Here is an 18,769-nt window from a genome sequence, read left to right on the forward strand (position 1 = left end):
ATTTCAGAGTATCTGACGGCTCAACACAAAAGTTTTGTTTTAAGTACGGATAGTGTTGAGTATCAGTGGACAAAGTTCAAAACCATCGTACAATATGCGTTAGATGAGTATGTGCCAAGCAAGATCGTAAGATATGGGAAAGAGCCACTGTGGTACAACAACCGAGTTAGAAAACTGCTGCGGAAGCAAAGGGAACTTCACAGCAAGCATAAACATAGCCAACGCCTTGCAGAGAAACAAAAATTACGCGAAGCGAAATGTAACGTGAGGAGGGCCATGCGAGAGGCGTTCAATGAATTCGAATGTAAAGTTCTATGTACTGACTTGGCAGAAAATCCTAAGAAATTTTGGTCTTATGTCAAAGCGGTAGGGTGGCGGTAGGGTGGATCAAAACAAAATGTCCAGACACTCTGACCAAAATGGTACTGAAACAGAGGATGACAGACTAAAGGCCGAAATACTAAATGTCTTTTTCCAAAGCTGTTTCACAGAGGAAGACTGCACTGTAGTTCCTTCTCTAGATTGTCGCACAGATGACAAAATGTTAGATATCGAAATAGATGACAGAGGGATAGAGAAACAATTAAAATCGCTCAAAAGAGGAAAGGCCGCTAGACCTGATGGGATACCAGTTCGATTTTACACAGAGTACGTGAAGGAACTTGCCCCCCTTCTTGCAGCGGTCTACCGTAGGTCTCTAGAAGAGCGTAGCATTCCAAAGGATTGGAAAAGGGCACAGCTCATCCCCGTTTTCAAGAAGGGATTGTGCAGAACTATAGACTTATATCTCTAACATTGATCAGTTGTAGAATTTTGGAACACATATTGTGTTAGAGTGCAATGACTTTTCTGGAAACTAGAAATCTACTGTGCAGGAATCAGCATGGGCTTCAAAAAAGACGATCGTGTGAAGCCCAGCTCGCGCTATTTGTCCACGAGACTAAGAGGGCCATAGACACGGGTTCCCAGGTAGATGCCGTGTTTCTTGACTTCCGTAAGGTGTTCGATACAGTTCCCCACAGTCATTTAATGAACAAAGTGAGAGCATATGGACTATCAGACCAATTGTGTGATTTGATTGAAGAGTTCCTAGATAACAGAAGGCAGCATGTCATTCTCAATTGAGATATGGCTTCCAAAGTAAGAGTGATTTTTAGGTGTGCTGCAGGGGAGTGTCGTAGGACCATTGCTATTCACAATATACATAAATGACCTTGCGGATGACATCGTAAGTTCACTGAGGCTTTTTGCGGATGATGCTGTGGTATATCGAGAGGTTGTAACAATGAAAAATTGCACTGAAATCAGGCAGGAGGATCTGCAGCGAATTGACACATGGTGCAGGGAATGGCAATTGAATATCAATGTAAACGAGTGTAATGTGCTGTGAATAAATAGAAAGAAAGATCCTTTATCATTTAGCAGGTCAGCAATTCCATAAATTATCTGGGAGTAGGCATTAGGAATGATTTAAAGTGGAATGACTATATAAAATTAATTGTCGGTAAAACAGATGCCAGACTGAGATTCATTGGAAGGATCCTAAGGATATGCAATCCTAAAACAAAGGAAGTAGGCTACAGTATGCTTGTTCGCCCATTGCTCGAATACTGCTCAGCAGTGTGGGATCTGTACCAGATAGGGTTTATAGAAGAGATAGAGAAGATCCAATGGAGAGCAGCGCGCTTTGTTACAGGATCATTTAGTAATCGCAAAAGCGTTATGGAGATGATAGATAAACTCCAGTGGAAGACTTTGCAGGAGAGACGCTCAGTAGCTTGGTATGGGCTTTTGTTGAAGTTTCGAGAACATACCTTCACCGAAGAGTCGAGCAGTATATTGCTCCCTCCTACGTATATCTTGCGAAGAGACTGTGAGGATAAAATCAAAGAGATTAGAGCCCACACAGAGGCATACTGACATTTCCACGAACAATACGAGACTGGAATAGAAGAGAGAACTGATAGAGGTACTCCAGGTACCCTCTGCCACACACCGTCAGGTGGCTTGCGGAGTATGGATGTAGATGATCTAGTTGCTTGGTAACATTAACTAATTACTTGGTTGAACACTATTTGCCCTTGAGGTGATCATCTGTAGCCCTTGAACTATTATCAGAGGGCATTATAGGCAGAAAGACAGTACTATTCCATCTGCAGGTCCTTCAAAGCTTTCACAGATGGCTTCCGCAGTGTGTTCTCGGTGGTAGTATATGTTACATTATCTTTAAAATTAACTATGATGGAATGAGAGGGCACTGTTTTAAAGGCACTGGACTCATCTGGAAGGAGTGAATTTAAGTCCCTGTTTGGCTGTTTATGTTGATCACTGGTGACAAATGTTTGAGACAGTTTATTTATAAGGCCTTCAGTCGATCTCTTGCTCCCAAATGGGATTCTCGTGAGGATGTGCTCTCTGACGATTTTGTCATTGTTGTGACATTAAAAACTCATTTCCATCTGTTAACAGTGGCATTGTAGGTGCTTTGTGTAATAAATCAGTGACTCATTTGCTTGTATTGTTACTTGTGTTCTTCAAAATTTGGGAACGATCTAGAAAAATTTGCATAATATTTTGGATCTCTGTTTGGACAGTGTTATTTCATTTCATAGAATTATACATCTGTAGGATTGACTGTCGTGAGAAATTATGTGCGTAAGCCAGAAGAACAGAATAAAATTTCATTTGGCAATGGAGGGATTAAAACTATGTGCCAAAGTGGGACTCCACCCAGAACCTGTGCCTTTTGTGGGAAAACGCTGTTTCTGACTGAGCTAGTGAGGTATTGACTCATTAACAGCTCTCAAAGCTGTGACACTTTTAATCTAACAGGAAGTTTCAAATCGTTGCACATTCCACTGCACATTCTGGATGCAGTCCCTTAGGTTGTAGCTAAGCCATTGCTATACAGTATGCTTTCTTCCAGGAGTGCTAGTACCGTCAGGTATGCCTCACAACTTCTGTGAAACTAGGGAGGTAGATGATGTTCCAGTGGAGGTATAGTTGTGAGGGCGTGTTGCAAAATGCAAAGGTGCTGTATTCAAGTCTCAGTCTGGCACACAGGTTTAATCTGCCAGGAAGTTTCAAGCAGTCAGATGAAGGTCAGCATGCAGAAATGGCTGAGATAGTGACGAGGAGTAGATGCTGATGTAGGTTGGTGGAAGTCAGTAATATTCCTTTGTCATCGAGTTTTGTCTTGCTTAATTACATCTGTGCCCATGTTTCTAGGAACCTAGACACGTTCTGTTGCTTTAGTGTTGTTGGCTCCCACATTGCTGCTGCAGTCATCAACTGAACAGTACATGCTTGACAGTTCTGCCCTTCGTCTCACTGTAATTTTTTGTTTTTGAATTTTTTGTAATCTTTTGAGTGGTGAAGGTGGTCAAGGAACAGTTGTAAAGTTTGTTAATGAGACGTGTGACTGACATGTCATGTAGAGTTTCTGTGTGAGAGTAATATCTGTTCTACACAAGTCTACAAGTCTAGTGCAATATTAATCTTTTTGTCTTTGTTATTGTTTCTTGAAGTTGCCTCAAAAGTGCCAATAAGTGCAATATGTTTTTAACCTTAGTATGCCACTGCAGTTTACTACATTACTTATTGTTTTCTAGCTGTTGTCTGCAGATGTGCTTGCATATCACCGTGCTGGTGATATGCAAGCACATCTGCAGACAACAGCTAGAACACTGCCCAATAAACGAGCAAGCGCCGCATCACACTCTTCGGGGTCGATTTCTTTTTCTTGCTTTTAGGGATTGATTTTTTTTTTAATTTTTTTTTTATTTTTGAAGTAGCATATGTTCATCCTCAGCGTTCAAGCTGTCTCCAAACCAAACGTCATCCAGATCTTCAACTTTTGTACTCCTGTCTTCCTCAGTTGCATGTAATATTGTGGTATATTGATAATTTTTTGGACTGTCTGACTACTACTGAATCAAACACAATTTTCATGCCATATGCGTTTCGCCTTCATTCTCTGCAAGGAATCTTCAGTGGCCTGGAATATGTACATATTTTTTACTATTTAGTTTACATTTTGGGGCAATGTACCTATAGGTTATAAACTGTTTTGGTGGTTGCCAGAATGAGATTTTCACTCTGTAGTGGAGTGTGCACTGATACGAAACTTCCTGGCAGATTAAAACTGTGTGCCAGACCAAGACTCGAACTTGGGACCTTTGCCTTTCGTGGGCAAGTGCTCAGCCATCTGAGCTACCCAAGCATGACTCACGCCCCATCCCCACAGCTTCACTTCTGTCAGTACCTCGTTTGGAAGGTAGGAGACGAGGTACTGGCAGAAGTGAAGCTGTGAGGACGGGGCGCGAGTCGTGCTTGGGTAGCTCAGTTGGTAGAGCACTTGCTCACGAAAGGCAAAGGTCCCGAGTTCGAATCTCGGTTTGGCACACAGTTTTAATCTTCCAGGAAGTTTCAGTTCTGGTGGTTGGTTTTTGTTATGATGTAATAATATTTTAAATTCTACTTATAGGTTGAGCATACAGTTTTCTACATATTACGTTTCTATTCCATTTTTGGTGTTGATCCTTTTCTTATAATTGCCACTTTGGGTTTTTTCCACGTTTCACAGCACTAGGAACTGAACACCTAAAGATCAGGATGCAAGGTTTTGCTTTGCGTTGCCAATTGTCGGATGTTATCACCAAAGATTGAATGTTATTGTCAACTTTTGAGCGTAATTTTTGAAGTATTTGTGATCTGATTGCATGCACACATTCAATCGTTGGCAATAACATCTGGCAGTTGGCAACACAAACCAAAACATTGCACCAAAACAAGTGTTCAATTCCTAGTGCTGTGAAATCTGGAAAAAAACCCAGAGTGGCAATTACAAGAAGAGGAACAGCACCAACAATGGAACAGAAATGTAATATGTAGAAAATCGTCTGTGGAACCTGTAAGTGGAATTTAAAATATTAATAATCATACAAAAACAACCACCAGAACTGTTTATAACCTATAGGTACATTGTCCCAGAATGTAAACTAAATAGTAAAAAATATGTACATATTCCAGGCCACTGAAGATGCCTTGCAGAGAACAAAGGCAAAACGTGTATGGCACGAAAATGGTTTCATTAAGATGTAGTCAGACGGTCCAAAAAGTAAAAATTATCAATATACCGTAATTTTCATCAAAATCACTTCACCAGTTTAGTTACAAAAGTTTAATCAATAAAGATACTTTTTCATTTAATATTATTAGTATGGAAGTATGAATTAAACACGTTGACAATTGAATGAGGGCTATCCACAAAGAACATTACGTTTCGGAATTAAAAATAAATAAAGTATTGGAAATTTTTTTTATTATACAGATGAAAGCCACACTTAAATACTACTATTCTGCATAGTTGCCATTTAAATTAAGGCACTTATCGTAGCGATGGATGAGCTCGGAAATTCCGTGGTCGTCGCATCTGCAGTGACGAGCAGTCCCCTCTAAATATACTGAGGGTCTCACTTCACTGGCCGTAATTATCCTCCCATCCTTCTACAAAAACAAATCTGCCCTGCCTTATCTTTCCAGTCTCCCACCAACTCCCAAACTCCCACAGTCCGGCCACAGAGGAGCATTCACCTCGTAACTCAGTACCGTACGGGACTGGAGCAACTGAATTACATTCTCTGCCAGGGTTTCGATTGCCTCTCGTCGTGCCTTGAAATGAGAAATGTCCTGTCCACTATCCTTCCCACCCCTCCTACCGTGGTATTCCGCCGTCCTCCGACCCTACACAATATACTCGTCCATCCTTAAATGACCCCTGCTCCCAATCCCTTACCTCGTGGCTCATACCCCTGTAATAGACCTAGATGCAAGACCTGTCCCATACATCCTCCTACCACCACCTACTCCAGTCCGGTCACTAACTAAGGCAGGGCTACCTGTGAAACCAGTCATGTGATCTACAAGCTAAGCTGCAACCACTGTGCTGAATTCTGTGTAGGCACGACAACCGACAAGCTGTCTGTCTGCACGAACGGCAACCGACAAACTGTGGCCGAAAAACAAGTGGACCACCCTGTAGCTGAACACGCTGCCAAACGTGGTATCCCTCACCTTAATGACTGCTTCACAGCCTGTGCCATACGGATCCTTCCCACCGACACCAGATTTTCTGAATTGCACAGGTGAGAACTTTCCCTGCAGTACACCCTACGTTCCCGTAACCCTCCTGGCCTCGACCTACGTTAGTCACTGTCCTCACCCATCCAGCCCCCTCCCTGTTCCCATTCCAGCACTACACAGCCGTCATTTCACCGCCACACCCAGTCTTTTAATTTCTTTTACTTTTTATTTCTCTCCTTTCCACTACTTACCCCCTCCCCCTCCGCACCTTCTCTCCTGCCCTCCGTCTAAACTGCAACACTTCACTGACTGCCACTCCCCCCCCATACTATCCCTCCCCATACCTGCCGCAGCCTCCTCCTTACCCCCACCCAGTCGCCACTCCCATCATGCACTGGTGCTGCTGCTCACAGTGTAGTTTCAGCTCTCTGAGACTGCAGATGTGTGTGGAAGCTGTGAGTGTGTGTGTGCGCGTGTGTGTATGTGTGTCTACTGCTGACAAAGGCCTTAATGGCCAAAAGCTATGATTGTGTGAATCTTTTTCTTGTGCCTATCGCGGCTCAGCACATCCGCTATATGGTGAGTAGCAACTTTCCTTCTCTCGTATTGTTACATTCCATCCTGGATTTCCCCTTGTTTGACATGCTTATGTATAATGTTTGTATGCAAGTACGGATTAAACACATTTAGGATTGTGTTAGCTTTGTATTCGTTTTGTTGAATCAAACAATAAAAGTCTTTTCACAGATATGATAAAGCTCAAAAATTGAAGAGTAAATAGTTTTTCCAAAGAGTGCTTGTTGTTCCATATTTTGCATCATATGCTTCAAGTCAGTAAATATCTTGTACTACACGTGTTCTAATGTAGCCTTTATTCTTCCTCAGCATTCCAGCTATCTCCGTGCCAAATTTCATCCCACTCGGTTCAGCAGTTTAGTTGTGAAGCGTGACAGACAGTGTTACTTTCGCATTTGTAACATCGGTAATAATTACACGTGCCGTATCGCCAGTGTAGAGAATTGTGCTAACTGTGGTGTATTTTGCAGGACTTCGTCTGTGAAGCAGACACAGAACATGGCAGCAAGGCTGAGAGAGGAAGCTAAATGGGGCAGAGTGGATGAGCTGCAGAACCTGCTGGCCGAAGGCACACCAGTTGATGCGAGAGATACCAGTGGGTCTACAGCCCTGCACCTGGCAGTCATGAACGCTGGTACAAGTATGTTATCCAGTTCGAACAGAGCCTCAGATGTGGGACTGCGCACTGTCAAGTGTCTGCTGAATGCGGGGGCAAATGTCAATGCGCAAGACTCGAACAAGCAGACACCTCTGCACCTGGCTGCTTATCGAGGTGATTTGAAGATCCTGTGGGTGCTGCTAACGTCGCCAGTGCAGTTAAATGCCCGCGATCGTTGGGGGAAAACACCACTCCACTGGGCTGTCACCAAAAAGAAGAAAGAAGTGACGAGGATGCTGCTGCTTGCCAGAGCGGACAAGGATGCGAGCGATAGCGAAGGTTTTACCCCAGAAGATGTGGCGAGCTCGTCCACTAAAATATTATTCAGTTCGTATAGAACGTTGTGTAAATAAGCTTTCTGCTTTTGTACCTCTTAAATTTTGTGAAAATGAGTAATTTAAGTCTACTTTTCCAGTTGTATCAAAGAAAGCTTTCTAATAAAATATTTTGCAGGATTTCTACTCCATTGACTGCCTTCCGGGGGATAGCTGCTATTAATGTAGTGATGAAATTACAATGAGATGAATACCCCTAGCTGCATACAGGTGTCACTACATGTCGACGGGGACAGTTGAAAATGCGTGGCCCGACCTGGACTCGAACCCGGGATCTCGTGCTTACGTGGCAGACGCCCTATCCGTCTGAGCCACCGAGGACACGGAGGGTAGTGCGACTGCAGGGACTTGTGTCTGGCACGTCTCCTGTGAGACCCACATTCTCATCTCACATCTTCATATATAAATAATGTAGTGACAGTTTTGTTGTTACCCTCGACACTGTGAAACTAATTTGTTAATCACCATTAATAGTATAAATTTGCACTTCTGTGGCATTTATAATCAATATTTATGTGCTGGGTGCGCCAGTTACAGGAATGTAATTACTTTTCGTTAAAGTAATCTGTTTTATTTATGAAGTGATTTGTTTTGGGCCGTGCAACTCTACCAATCCGTGTGTGGTAAGTCGGGGATTCTTCACACACTGTTCTGTCCATATCTAAGTACTTATTTTAATGCTGAAGCATGTTACTTTGGATATGCAGAAGAGATCAGGACTTACATTTATGTCTTCAAAGGGTTCCAGAGGTCAATGCAATGTTCATCAAACACTAGTGATGAGATGTCAAATTAGTAAGCGTATTGTGATCAGTGACATAGTTCAGTTAAGTTCTAACAGGTAGTTTACCATAGAAAAGATGGTATTCTATTTTGTGCTGGTATAGTGCAGTGCCTGATGCTCTTTGTATATTTAGCTCCTTTTGAATTGTCAATTTTTTCTTGAGGAAAGTTCAGTTGATTGAAGTGCAGTACGAGATGTGTCAAGAGCTTGTTAGAAGTTGGATATTTTTCTAGTACACAGCATACTGTTTTCTCCATTTCCCTAGCTGATAGGAAGTACAGATGATATATTCACTTGCCACTCAGAAAGTCACACTAATATATATATCTTGATGAAATTTTGCACTTTGCACAAGTGACGTGCAAGACAAGAGGAAGATCAATGTCTACAGAAGACATTTGTAATCTGACTTGAAACATATATGTATATAATGTATACCATATTTACCCAATTATAAGACAAAGTTTTTCCCAAATTCATTGTTAAAAAAAAATACAGGGTCATCTTATTTTTGCAGATTAAACTGTTGCTCCTGAGGTCAACATTTTTATGTTGTTTAGTAGAGTATATAGGTGTAGGCGTACATTTTTCGGGGGGTGTCTTACATTTAGAGGTGAAGCTTTGGTTATTGAGGTAAGTGCAGATTTATTTTAAAGAATTTGGAAGGGCAGGGCTCGGGAAACAATACTTGCGTTCCAACACTCTTGATATTTTCCGGTACACTGAAGTGCTTTATACAGGATTCATGTTGCTCAAATAATCATGCAACGCTGACATCTGTGGTGCTACTGCAAGAGATATGCAAGAAGTTATGAAGTAGCCACTACAGCAGTCTACTGTTCTGACTAAAATTTCAGTTTTGTGAGACACGCGAGGAAGTAGCATTAAATTCTATCGTCTCACAAATTTTTGTTGTATTTCAGCAGATTTGCAGTAAGGTATTCATACATGCACGCATAAGATGTACAAATATTAATGCCACTCTTTGACTAAAGGTAACATTCAAAAACGGAAATGTTGTCCTTCAAAAAATATTAGTTAATTCAGAACTCAGACCAGTATTTTATTTTGTTATGAGAGGCTGTAATGATTTACTTAGTGGATTGCAAATGAGAAATTCGGTCACTGTTAGTGTATTAGAATACCATTTAAACATGTCACGGAATTTGGAAGGCAAATAGTGACCCCAGCTTGGCTGAAAGCTAGGACGATAGCAGTGAGGGTTGCGTTGAGCGAGCAGCAAATTTCGTAGTGTTGCCAACCGTGGGAATCCGTGCCACATACTTTGGCTTTTGTGAACATCATTTTTATACTACATTTAAACTGCATTTGCCTGAATCCATTTGTAGTCAGAATCAAACTGACTTAAAATTTGACAAATACTAACAATAGTATTCATTTCTCCAGGAGACTGTAAAAGCCTGGACAGTGGCCAGCGGTGTATTTGTGTGTTTTGTGTTGCAATGTTGTTGACACTCACCATGATGTATGACTAGAATGAAAGGGGATGTCCAGTTAGTTCAATACAGGAAAAGATAGTGCGTCAGGTGGGTGATATGGTTGGAAGCAAGAAAGAAAGTAAGCAAAATCTGATAGATATTTGGGGAAAAAAACAGCTGTGTTCTCAGGTCCCACCTCAAAGACAGTGTCAGAAAGAGCAACACATTAAGAAGAAACAGCCAAATGTTTGTGACAAAGAAAATATAAATTTCACAGCTGTGCTGTTAGGAGGATGATAATGATTAAAAATAATGATACCATTGACTAAAGAGTTTGCAAGCAAAAAAGGTAGGAAAGAAATGGTACCTAACTTTTAATGTAGACCATTTCTTTTCATTTATTTTACTTCTAGTATTGTCAAAATGTAGACAATCAATACATGGCATAAGTTTAGAATAGGTATGATGTTAACTTTTTGGTAGCTATTTCGCCAGTAAAACCGGGTATAATTTTGAGTAGTGAAATACGGCAAATGTTATCCCGGCTGACGTCCACAATTGAAATACGGCAATCCGACTACAGTCCACAATTGAAATATTGTATCCCGGCTGAGACACAAGTTGAAAATATGCTCACTATTTTTTATTTACTTAAATTTGCCATATTTCGTGACAGTACCTTTTCCATTAGACGTTTACACGGCGATATTAGTCTTGGCTTCAGTTGTCTAAGTATGATTCCACAATGCATCTTTGTTGGTTGCAGAATTGACGTGGTTCAACGTGTTTCTCTCATTTTGGTGTTTCAAATACAGTTTCTTCAAATGTAATTTCTTCTTTTTAGTTAATACAAAAATAATAGTAACATAATTTAAAATTATTTATGACAGCGACCTTCACATTATTCTTCCGTCAACACACACCAAGAGTTAGCTGCCGACTGACTACAGTCAAAGACGACTCTAGCGTCAAAGATATTTTACACCACACACAATCTTCCAGTTGTAATCAGTCTCTTTGCTATTCTTCGATACATTTTCTAATAGTAATCAATATGCTTTTACTCTCAAAAACAGAAGTAAATTAACATATAATAAGACAAATTATAATAAATCCTGACAAAAATATAAGAAAACATTTACAATTCGGTATCGACAAATACGGTAAAAAAATAACATCTCCCAGATCCATTACAACTGCTCCTCAGGGCTTTTGTTGTTATGGACATATACAACAAAATCCCGACCACACTCAGTAATGGATCTGTATTACACAATTAGTACATTAATGATGCAGTCTGATAACCTCTTCCAAATTTGGACTCTTTGAATCTGTGGACTTGTTACTGGCTGTTGTTGCAATGTTACTTCCCCATCAATACCATACACAAAAAATTCAAGTAAAGAAATTATTTAACATGACAAATATACATGGTATAAAACATACATGAGAAATATTCTAACATACAGCATACAGATTGAAAATAATAGAAAGGCAAAACTCATTTCCTAGAATAAGATTCAAATTTTTTTTTACTTACTTTTTTTTTGTATTTTTTTTATGATATTCTTCTTTTAGTACAGCTAACGATACATCAGTATTATCTAAATTTTTTGCAATTATTTATGTACACTTTCCTCTACAACAATGTTACTACAAATCACATTCTTGTGAAGAGTACTTTTGGTCCCCACAACATCAGTATAAACAACAATAAATTGCTCATATATCATGAGGTTTTATCTAAAATTGGTTTTGAAACTTATACCGTTGCATGCATGTCCTCACATGCATGCCTTAACCCACAGGGAAGACTTAGCTTTCAAAAATTAGAAAAATTCAGAAATGCTCACTAGGGAGACTTTTTTGTAAAAAAGTAAAAAATACATCTTTCTCTCATTTTTTGTTACAACAGTGTTTTTTCATCAGTTTCAATTAATATGTGACTTCAAATTATTAATTTATACATGCAAATATACACACTTGGTTGTACAGGCAGTTTTGTTCTAACAAGTGTATCCCAGTGGAGGACTTTTGTTTTAGATGCTCTTTCTCAACAGCAGGTCTTTTTGATATTGCAAAACTGTATGAATTTATGAAAAATGGTTCATGAGGTTTTACCTGAAGCTCACACTGATAACCCTTTACCCTACCAGGTATGTCACTGAAAACATCACTGTATTCCCACAGCAGATTTTCTAACTGTTGTTTTTTTTGCTCCCCAGATAAATTGTGTGTTTCTGAAATTTTCAAATTTACTAAATTCCCAAATTCAACTTCATCAGTATCAAATCTATAAGTTTCAATATTCTCCAATCTATTTTCTTTTAGTAAATTGATACTGTCAAAATTTCCATTACTCTGATCACCACGTGTGTTCACAAAATTTGTCTGAATGTATTCCCTTTCACTAGTTTCTACCAAGTTTTCTTCCGACCCAATCAAATGCTGTATTTACTTTTACTATCCAATTCATACCCAAAAGAAAATCCTCATTAAATTCCTGAATTACAAAACATCCATGTGTGAACAACTTGCCTTCAATTAAAAATGTCATTAAAGCCTGGCTTTTTATCAATTTACTGCTCTTCCCAGTAGCACCTTTTATCTTTACCCCAACAACTGGCATTTCAACAAAATCTTTCCCCACTTTCAATTTCTTGCTTAACCTTTCAGATATTCCCGAGATCTCACTTCCTGTATCAATTAAACATTTACCAATCCATGACCCAATTTGAACTTTTATATAAGGACTGCAAAATTGATCACGTTTCTCAGAACCTGTATCCTCATGTAATAAATCACTTTCAATTTCCCCAAACCTATACTTATCAGAATCATATGGTATATCATTACATGTATTATTTGTCACAGTTATAAAATTTGCACAAGATACAAAATTATCATTAGTACTCTCTATTATCTCAAATAGCCAAGAATTTTCATCCAAATCACATTGTATACTATTGAAGTACTTATCCTTCAGTTTTTCAAAAATAAAATATCTCGTCTTTTTCCACCACTCAGGACATACAGTTTCACATACATTAAATAGCATCTTTCTAAAGTTCTTGTCAAAAGAAATAGTTTCACTGTTCAGCCATATATTCATAAGAAATGTGTATGTGTCATTAGTATCTGTAAAAGTTTCACTTAGGTTAGAAGTTATACATGTGTCATCGTTATTTGTGTAGTCAGATTCTTTACCAACAACATCAAAATTCACACTTTCACATACATCCAGCTTGTGAGCTTTATTCATCCTGGTAACATCCCTGGGAATTTCTATAATATTCTCACTATTTAATCCATTTTCAACCATGTGCATACCCAACTCCCTATTTAAACTAATGAAATACCTTTCCTCCTCATCATCATCAATACCATTACTATCATTATCAACTTTATCATCAACATCATTATCATTATACATATTCAAGTCATACACATTCAAATTATTCCCCAAAATATTATTTCCCCTTTCTAAAGTTACCAGATCCCTTTCACCAACATTTTCATTCTCACAGCATGCATTCTCTCTTTCATACACACACGTCTCTGAACTACTACAAATTACATCATCTGACAAAGTGAGGGTCTTTTCTGCCCAAGTGTAAAACTCTGTTAAATTAAATGAATCACAATTACTTTTATCTACTGTATGTTCTTGTGTACTGAAAATTTTATCTTTATCAATATCATCATTATTTTCCTGTTGAAATTTCTTCAATAAGTAACAACTAATAACCTCATGTGATAGCTTAGGTTTGGAACTGTCATGTTTGGGTTTATGATAGTCACATCCATTGGTCCTTTCATCATGCTCACCTTCTGCCTCAACCTTGCAGACCTTCAAGGGGGCGTCTACTCGTTTTTTGTTTCCTGAATTACAACTTGTTCCTGCTTGAATTGCTGATTGTGGTTCTGCCAATGCCTCTGATCAACATTTCTGATCCCATTCCTATGCCAAACATTACCTGATTGTTGGTAGTTTCTATTGTACTGACCTCTATCAAAATTTCTGTGATTTTGATCCCTAAAGTGTTCTCTATTTTGTTGATTATTAACGCGAAAATGTTGTTCTTGTTTTGGATAAAAATTATGGTCCTTCTTCTGAAAATTGTTATATCCCCCTGAATTTTGACTGACACCATGATAATTGTTTTGTTCCCTTTTTTGAAAGTTATCATTTCCCCAATTTTGACCATTACCTTTCTGAGTAAACCCACTGTGTGTTGTTGTTGTTACCCTATCCAACTTATCAATATAATTGAGAAACTGCTCTACATTACTATCAGGACAATGAACTAAACTCAACTGCATTGCTGATGGCAATCTTCTCTTTAAGGTATCAATTTTGATCAAGTCATCCAAAGGTTTTGTTAAATGAATAAGTTTTTGAAGTTCACTTTTGCAAAATTGTTTCATGCTCCCATCTGATTCTCTATAGTATCGCCCATTCAAAAATTCACTTTTGATTCTAGTTTGTTTAAGATCATCCCAAACTTTTTCCAGAAATTTTGATTCAAATTCTGAAAAGGTCATCCCCAAAGTTACAATCTGGTTTGCCCAAGACAAAGCTTCCCCTTCCAAGAATTTTTTCACAAATTTAATTTTTATTTTATCTGATGAGTGAGGTAAAAAACAATCCTTACAATACTGCATAAAATCAACGGGATGTAAGGGTCCATCTACCGAAAAGTGCTTCACTGGAATATTAGATACAAGATTACATGTGTTGAAATTGTAATTTTTGCTTTGAAATTCAATATTAAAACTTTCAATTTTTTCGCTAAGTTCTTTGACAGATTTTTTGTTTTCTAAATCATTGCATTCTACTTTTTCTTCTAAAGTAACCAAACGATTGTCAGTTTTTTGTTCTACATTTTTTACTAAAACTTTTGTATTCTCATCCAAATTTTTAATTTCCCCTTTAATGTCATTAAAATCAATTAAATTTATTTACCTATCTGCCAGTAACTCATTTCTTACAGCATTAATTTCACCGCTCAATTTAGCATCAGTTTCATTTACTTTTGCTTCCACAGATTCAATTTTTTCCTCAGCATTGCCAACTCTGTTCGAAAGATCACCCACTTGGGTATTGACTGCTTGGACTTGCAACAAAATGTTATCAAGTTTTTCATCCCAGTAAGTCTTATTGTCGTCAAGTGTTTGTTTAATTTCTTTCGTGAAATTTACAAGAAAACTTTTTAAATCAAATTGATCGGTGCTTTCTTTTTCATTTGACCTGTCCTGATTTTCGAAGTCTATTAAATTACTACTTTCTACTTTAGGCACAATACTCTCGAAAATCTCATAAGTCATTGTGAAGAACAAAATTTATACACAATAATACAAAACAAGATAAAAATATTGTTTTAACAAAATACGAGGGTTTCGTGACTTATCTGGAACACTCTTCTACTGTTGCAAAACCACGTTTTCCATCCATGTGATTGTTGACCAAAATTCTTGAAATATTTTCTTCTGTTGAAAATTATATTTTATGCCGAAACATTTCTTCATCAAAACTTTCACTTCCCGATGAACACAAACACTGTAACACACATTCTGAAGAAACTGGTATTAACACACAAAAATTTTCTTCCTCGTAGCACTGTTGAAAATCTCGTGAACACAATATCCCGGCTGCTGAGCCCCCAGTTGAAATACGGCTAATGTTATCCCGGCTGACGTCCACAATTGAAATACGGCAATCCGACTACAGTCCACAATTGAAATATTGTATCTCGGCTGAGACACAAGTTGAAAATATGCTCACTATTTTTTATTTACTTAAATTTGCCATATTTCGTGACAGTACCTTTTCCATTAGACGTTTACACGGCGATATTAGTCTTGGCTTCAGTTGTCTAAGTATGATTCCACAATGCATCTTTGTTGGTTGCAGAATTGACGTGGTTCAACGTGTTTCTCTCATTTTGGTGTTTCAAATACAGTTTCTTCAAATGTAATTTCTTCTTTTTAGTTAATACAAAAATAATAGTAACATAATTTAAAATTATTTATGACGGCGACCTTCACATTATTCTTCCGTCAACACACACCAAGAGTTAGCTGCCGACTGACTACAGTCAAAGACGACTCTAGCGTCAAAGATATTTTACACCACACACAATCTTCCAGTTGTAATCAGTCTCTTTGCTATTCTTCGATACATTTTCTAATAGTAATCAATATGCTTTTACTCTCAAAAACAGAAGTAAATTAACATATAATAAGACAAATTATAATAAATCCTGACAAAAATATAAGAAAACATTTACAATTCGGTATCGACAAATACGGTAAAAAAATAACATCTCCCAGATCCATTACAGTAGTCAGAATACCTAAAAACTAATTTTTTTCTGAAGGAGCCTCATAAAAAAAACGTCGCCTCGTATTCAGGGCCATCTTAATTATTTGCCGATTTATTTCAGTTTCTGTATGATCCCCAAATGAACAATTGGGCAGACACAGGTTATATATTTTTTAATGTACACAATATATAAATACATATATGAATTATAAAAATGTATAAATGTATGTATGTGTGTATGAATGTATGTTCTATGTCTCCTAAACTGCTGGACTGATTTCAATCAAACTTGGTATGCATATCATTTACTGTCTGGAAAGAATCACTGTGGGGTAAGAACGACCCACTTATCAAGCGGGTGGGGGTGAGGGTGAAACAGCAGTTTATCCCATGATGCGAGAATACCCATACTTTAGTCATCCGGTGTTTGTGAATGAGAGCATTTTGACTTGCAACGAACTTCACACACAATTCTCGCTGGTGACCCCTTTACAAAATTGTGAAAGGAAGAAAGTTTGTCACTTACTAAGTTTTCGCTGTTCGTGCAGTAAAACTGCCTCGTGAAGCATGATGTTTTAATTTATTACTTCTAACTGTATTCATTTCACATTTTGCCGGCAGTATTCATTTATCCCACTGAATGTACCAGAAAAATACATCATCGCACAAAACTTAGTTCAGGAGATACAGCATCATAAACACTGAATGGATGAAAAACTGCTGTATCATGCTAGACATTTTAATTTATTACTTCATTGCAGTCAAGTCAATCGCAACACATTTTGCAGACAGTATTCACATATGCCATCGGATGTACCTACAAAAATGTTTCATTGTATGGCACACTTAAGGAGATGCAGCGTCGTAAACATGAGCGTGAGGAAGTGTCGCATTGTGCATGACATTTTAACGTATTATTTATTTACTACTAAATCTATTCACAATACATTGCAGACAGTAGTCACATATATTACTGGATGTACCTGGACAGTTGGTCATTGTACATAACATAGCTTAGGGGATGTGATGTCATAAATATTAATCTGCTTGAAAATAAAACTGCCAGGGTGAAATTTGCTAGACATACAGGTGTAATACAAGGTGTGTTGGGAAAGTAGTGATGCTGTGTTCTTGGAATTCTATACAATTCAAGCAAATAACACAAGTAGTTTTATTTCAATAAAGCAGATTGACAATACTTAGTGTCGCAAGCGGTGGGTGACAGGTAATATAATCAGTCCTGTTCTATATGCACTGTTGAGGCAAGTCTGTCACAGTTTGTGGATCACTACTAATTGGTCTCGTAGCACTGTCTGCTAGGCCGTGCTAATACCCCACGATTACTTTCCAGTAATGTCTGTATACTGAGCGGATCTCGGCAGCAGAGGCTGGCAGGAGTGGCACTCGTATTCATTTTGGCTTGAGGGCGCGCCTGTTGTGGTGAGGTCCTATTCGTGCACCATTGGCAGATGTCTTTGTTCCGGCACTTGTGATTACACCAGAACATTTTTATCCACTGAAGTTTTTATATTTGTTTATTTTTTTTTGGTAATATTGTCCCTTTTCAAAGTGGTTCCCTTTGACAGCAACACACCCACTGAGGCGTCGTACGTAGTCAGCGCTGCTGAAAGGCTTCAACTGGTTGGCATTTAACATGTCGGTAACACACTTTTGAATGCTCTTCAGAGTCCCAAAATGTCCTTTTAGGGCTTTTTCAATTTACTAAGGACTCCGATCAGGTGAATAGGGGACGTGTAACAACTGGAATGCTCTTTGAGGCCAAAAGTGCCATGATGGAAGTGGCTGTGTAACATGGGATGTTGTTACGGAGCACCCACTTGTCTGAAATTGTCACTCAATTCACCATCTTCCTGAACCTTCAGAGGATATACTTGTAAAACACTTGATTGTCAATTTGTTCTGGAGGAACAAATTCTTTATGCACAATATCCCTAGCATCAAAAGAAGCAAATCAGCTTTGTTTTCATCTTTGATTTGCTCGTATGAGCTACTTTTGGTCAAGATGTCTCTGTGTGCTACTCCTCACCTTGTCGCTTTCTCAGAATCGTACTCGCAAATCCAGAATTCGTCACCTGTGATCACACGACTGATCCATTCTTGGTCTTTGGAAATCCTTTCAAGAATACAGGGCTATTACAAATGATTGAAGCGATTTCATAAATTCACTGTAGCTCCATTCATTGACATATGGTCACGACACACTACAGATACGTAGAAAAACTATATAAAGTTTTGTTCGGCTGAAGCCGCCCTTCAGGTTTCTGCCGCCAGAGCGCTTGAGAGCGCAGTGAGACAAAATGGCGACAGGAGCCGAAAAGCGTATGTCGTGCTGGAAATGCACTCACATCAGTCAGTCATAACAGTGCAACAACACTTCAGGACGAAGTTCAACAAAGATCCACCAACTGCTAACTCCATTCGGCGATGGTATGCGCAGTTTAAAGCTTCTGGATGACTCTGTAAGGGGAAATCAATGGGTCAGCCTGCAGTGAGCGAAAAAACGGTTGAACGCGTGCGGGCAAGTTTCACGCGTAGCACGCAGAAGTC

At 38.6% G+C, this 18,769-nt stretch overlaps 1 protein-coding gene across 1 annotated transcript in view; it reads left to right on the forward strand.

Annotated features, from left to right (window-relative positions):
• LOC126426656 (poly [ADP-ribose] polymerase tankyrase-1-like) overlaps positions 1–18,769 on the forward strand; it is a 59,388-nt gene that overhangs the window by 8,673 nt on the left and 31,946 nt on the right. Inside the window, exon 3 of the mRNA XM_050088542.1 lies at positions 7,131–7,649. Coding sequence (XP_049944499.1) covers positions 7,131–7,649 — 519 coding nt within the window. The remainder of the gene's footprint in view (positions 1–7,130; positions 7,650–18,769) is intronic.

The sequence above is a fragment of the Schistocerca serialis genome, chromosome 11 (assembly GCF_023864345.2).
Source record: "Schistocerca serialis cubense isolate TAMUIC-IGC-003099 chromosome 11, iqSchSeri2.2, whole genome shotgun sequence".
Taxonomy (NCBI): Eukaryota; Metazoa; Arthropoda; class Insecta; order Orthoptera; family Acrididae; genus Schistocerca; species Schistocerca serialis.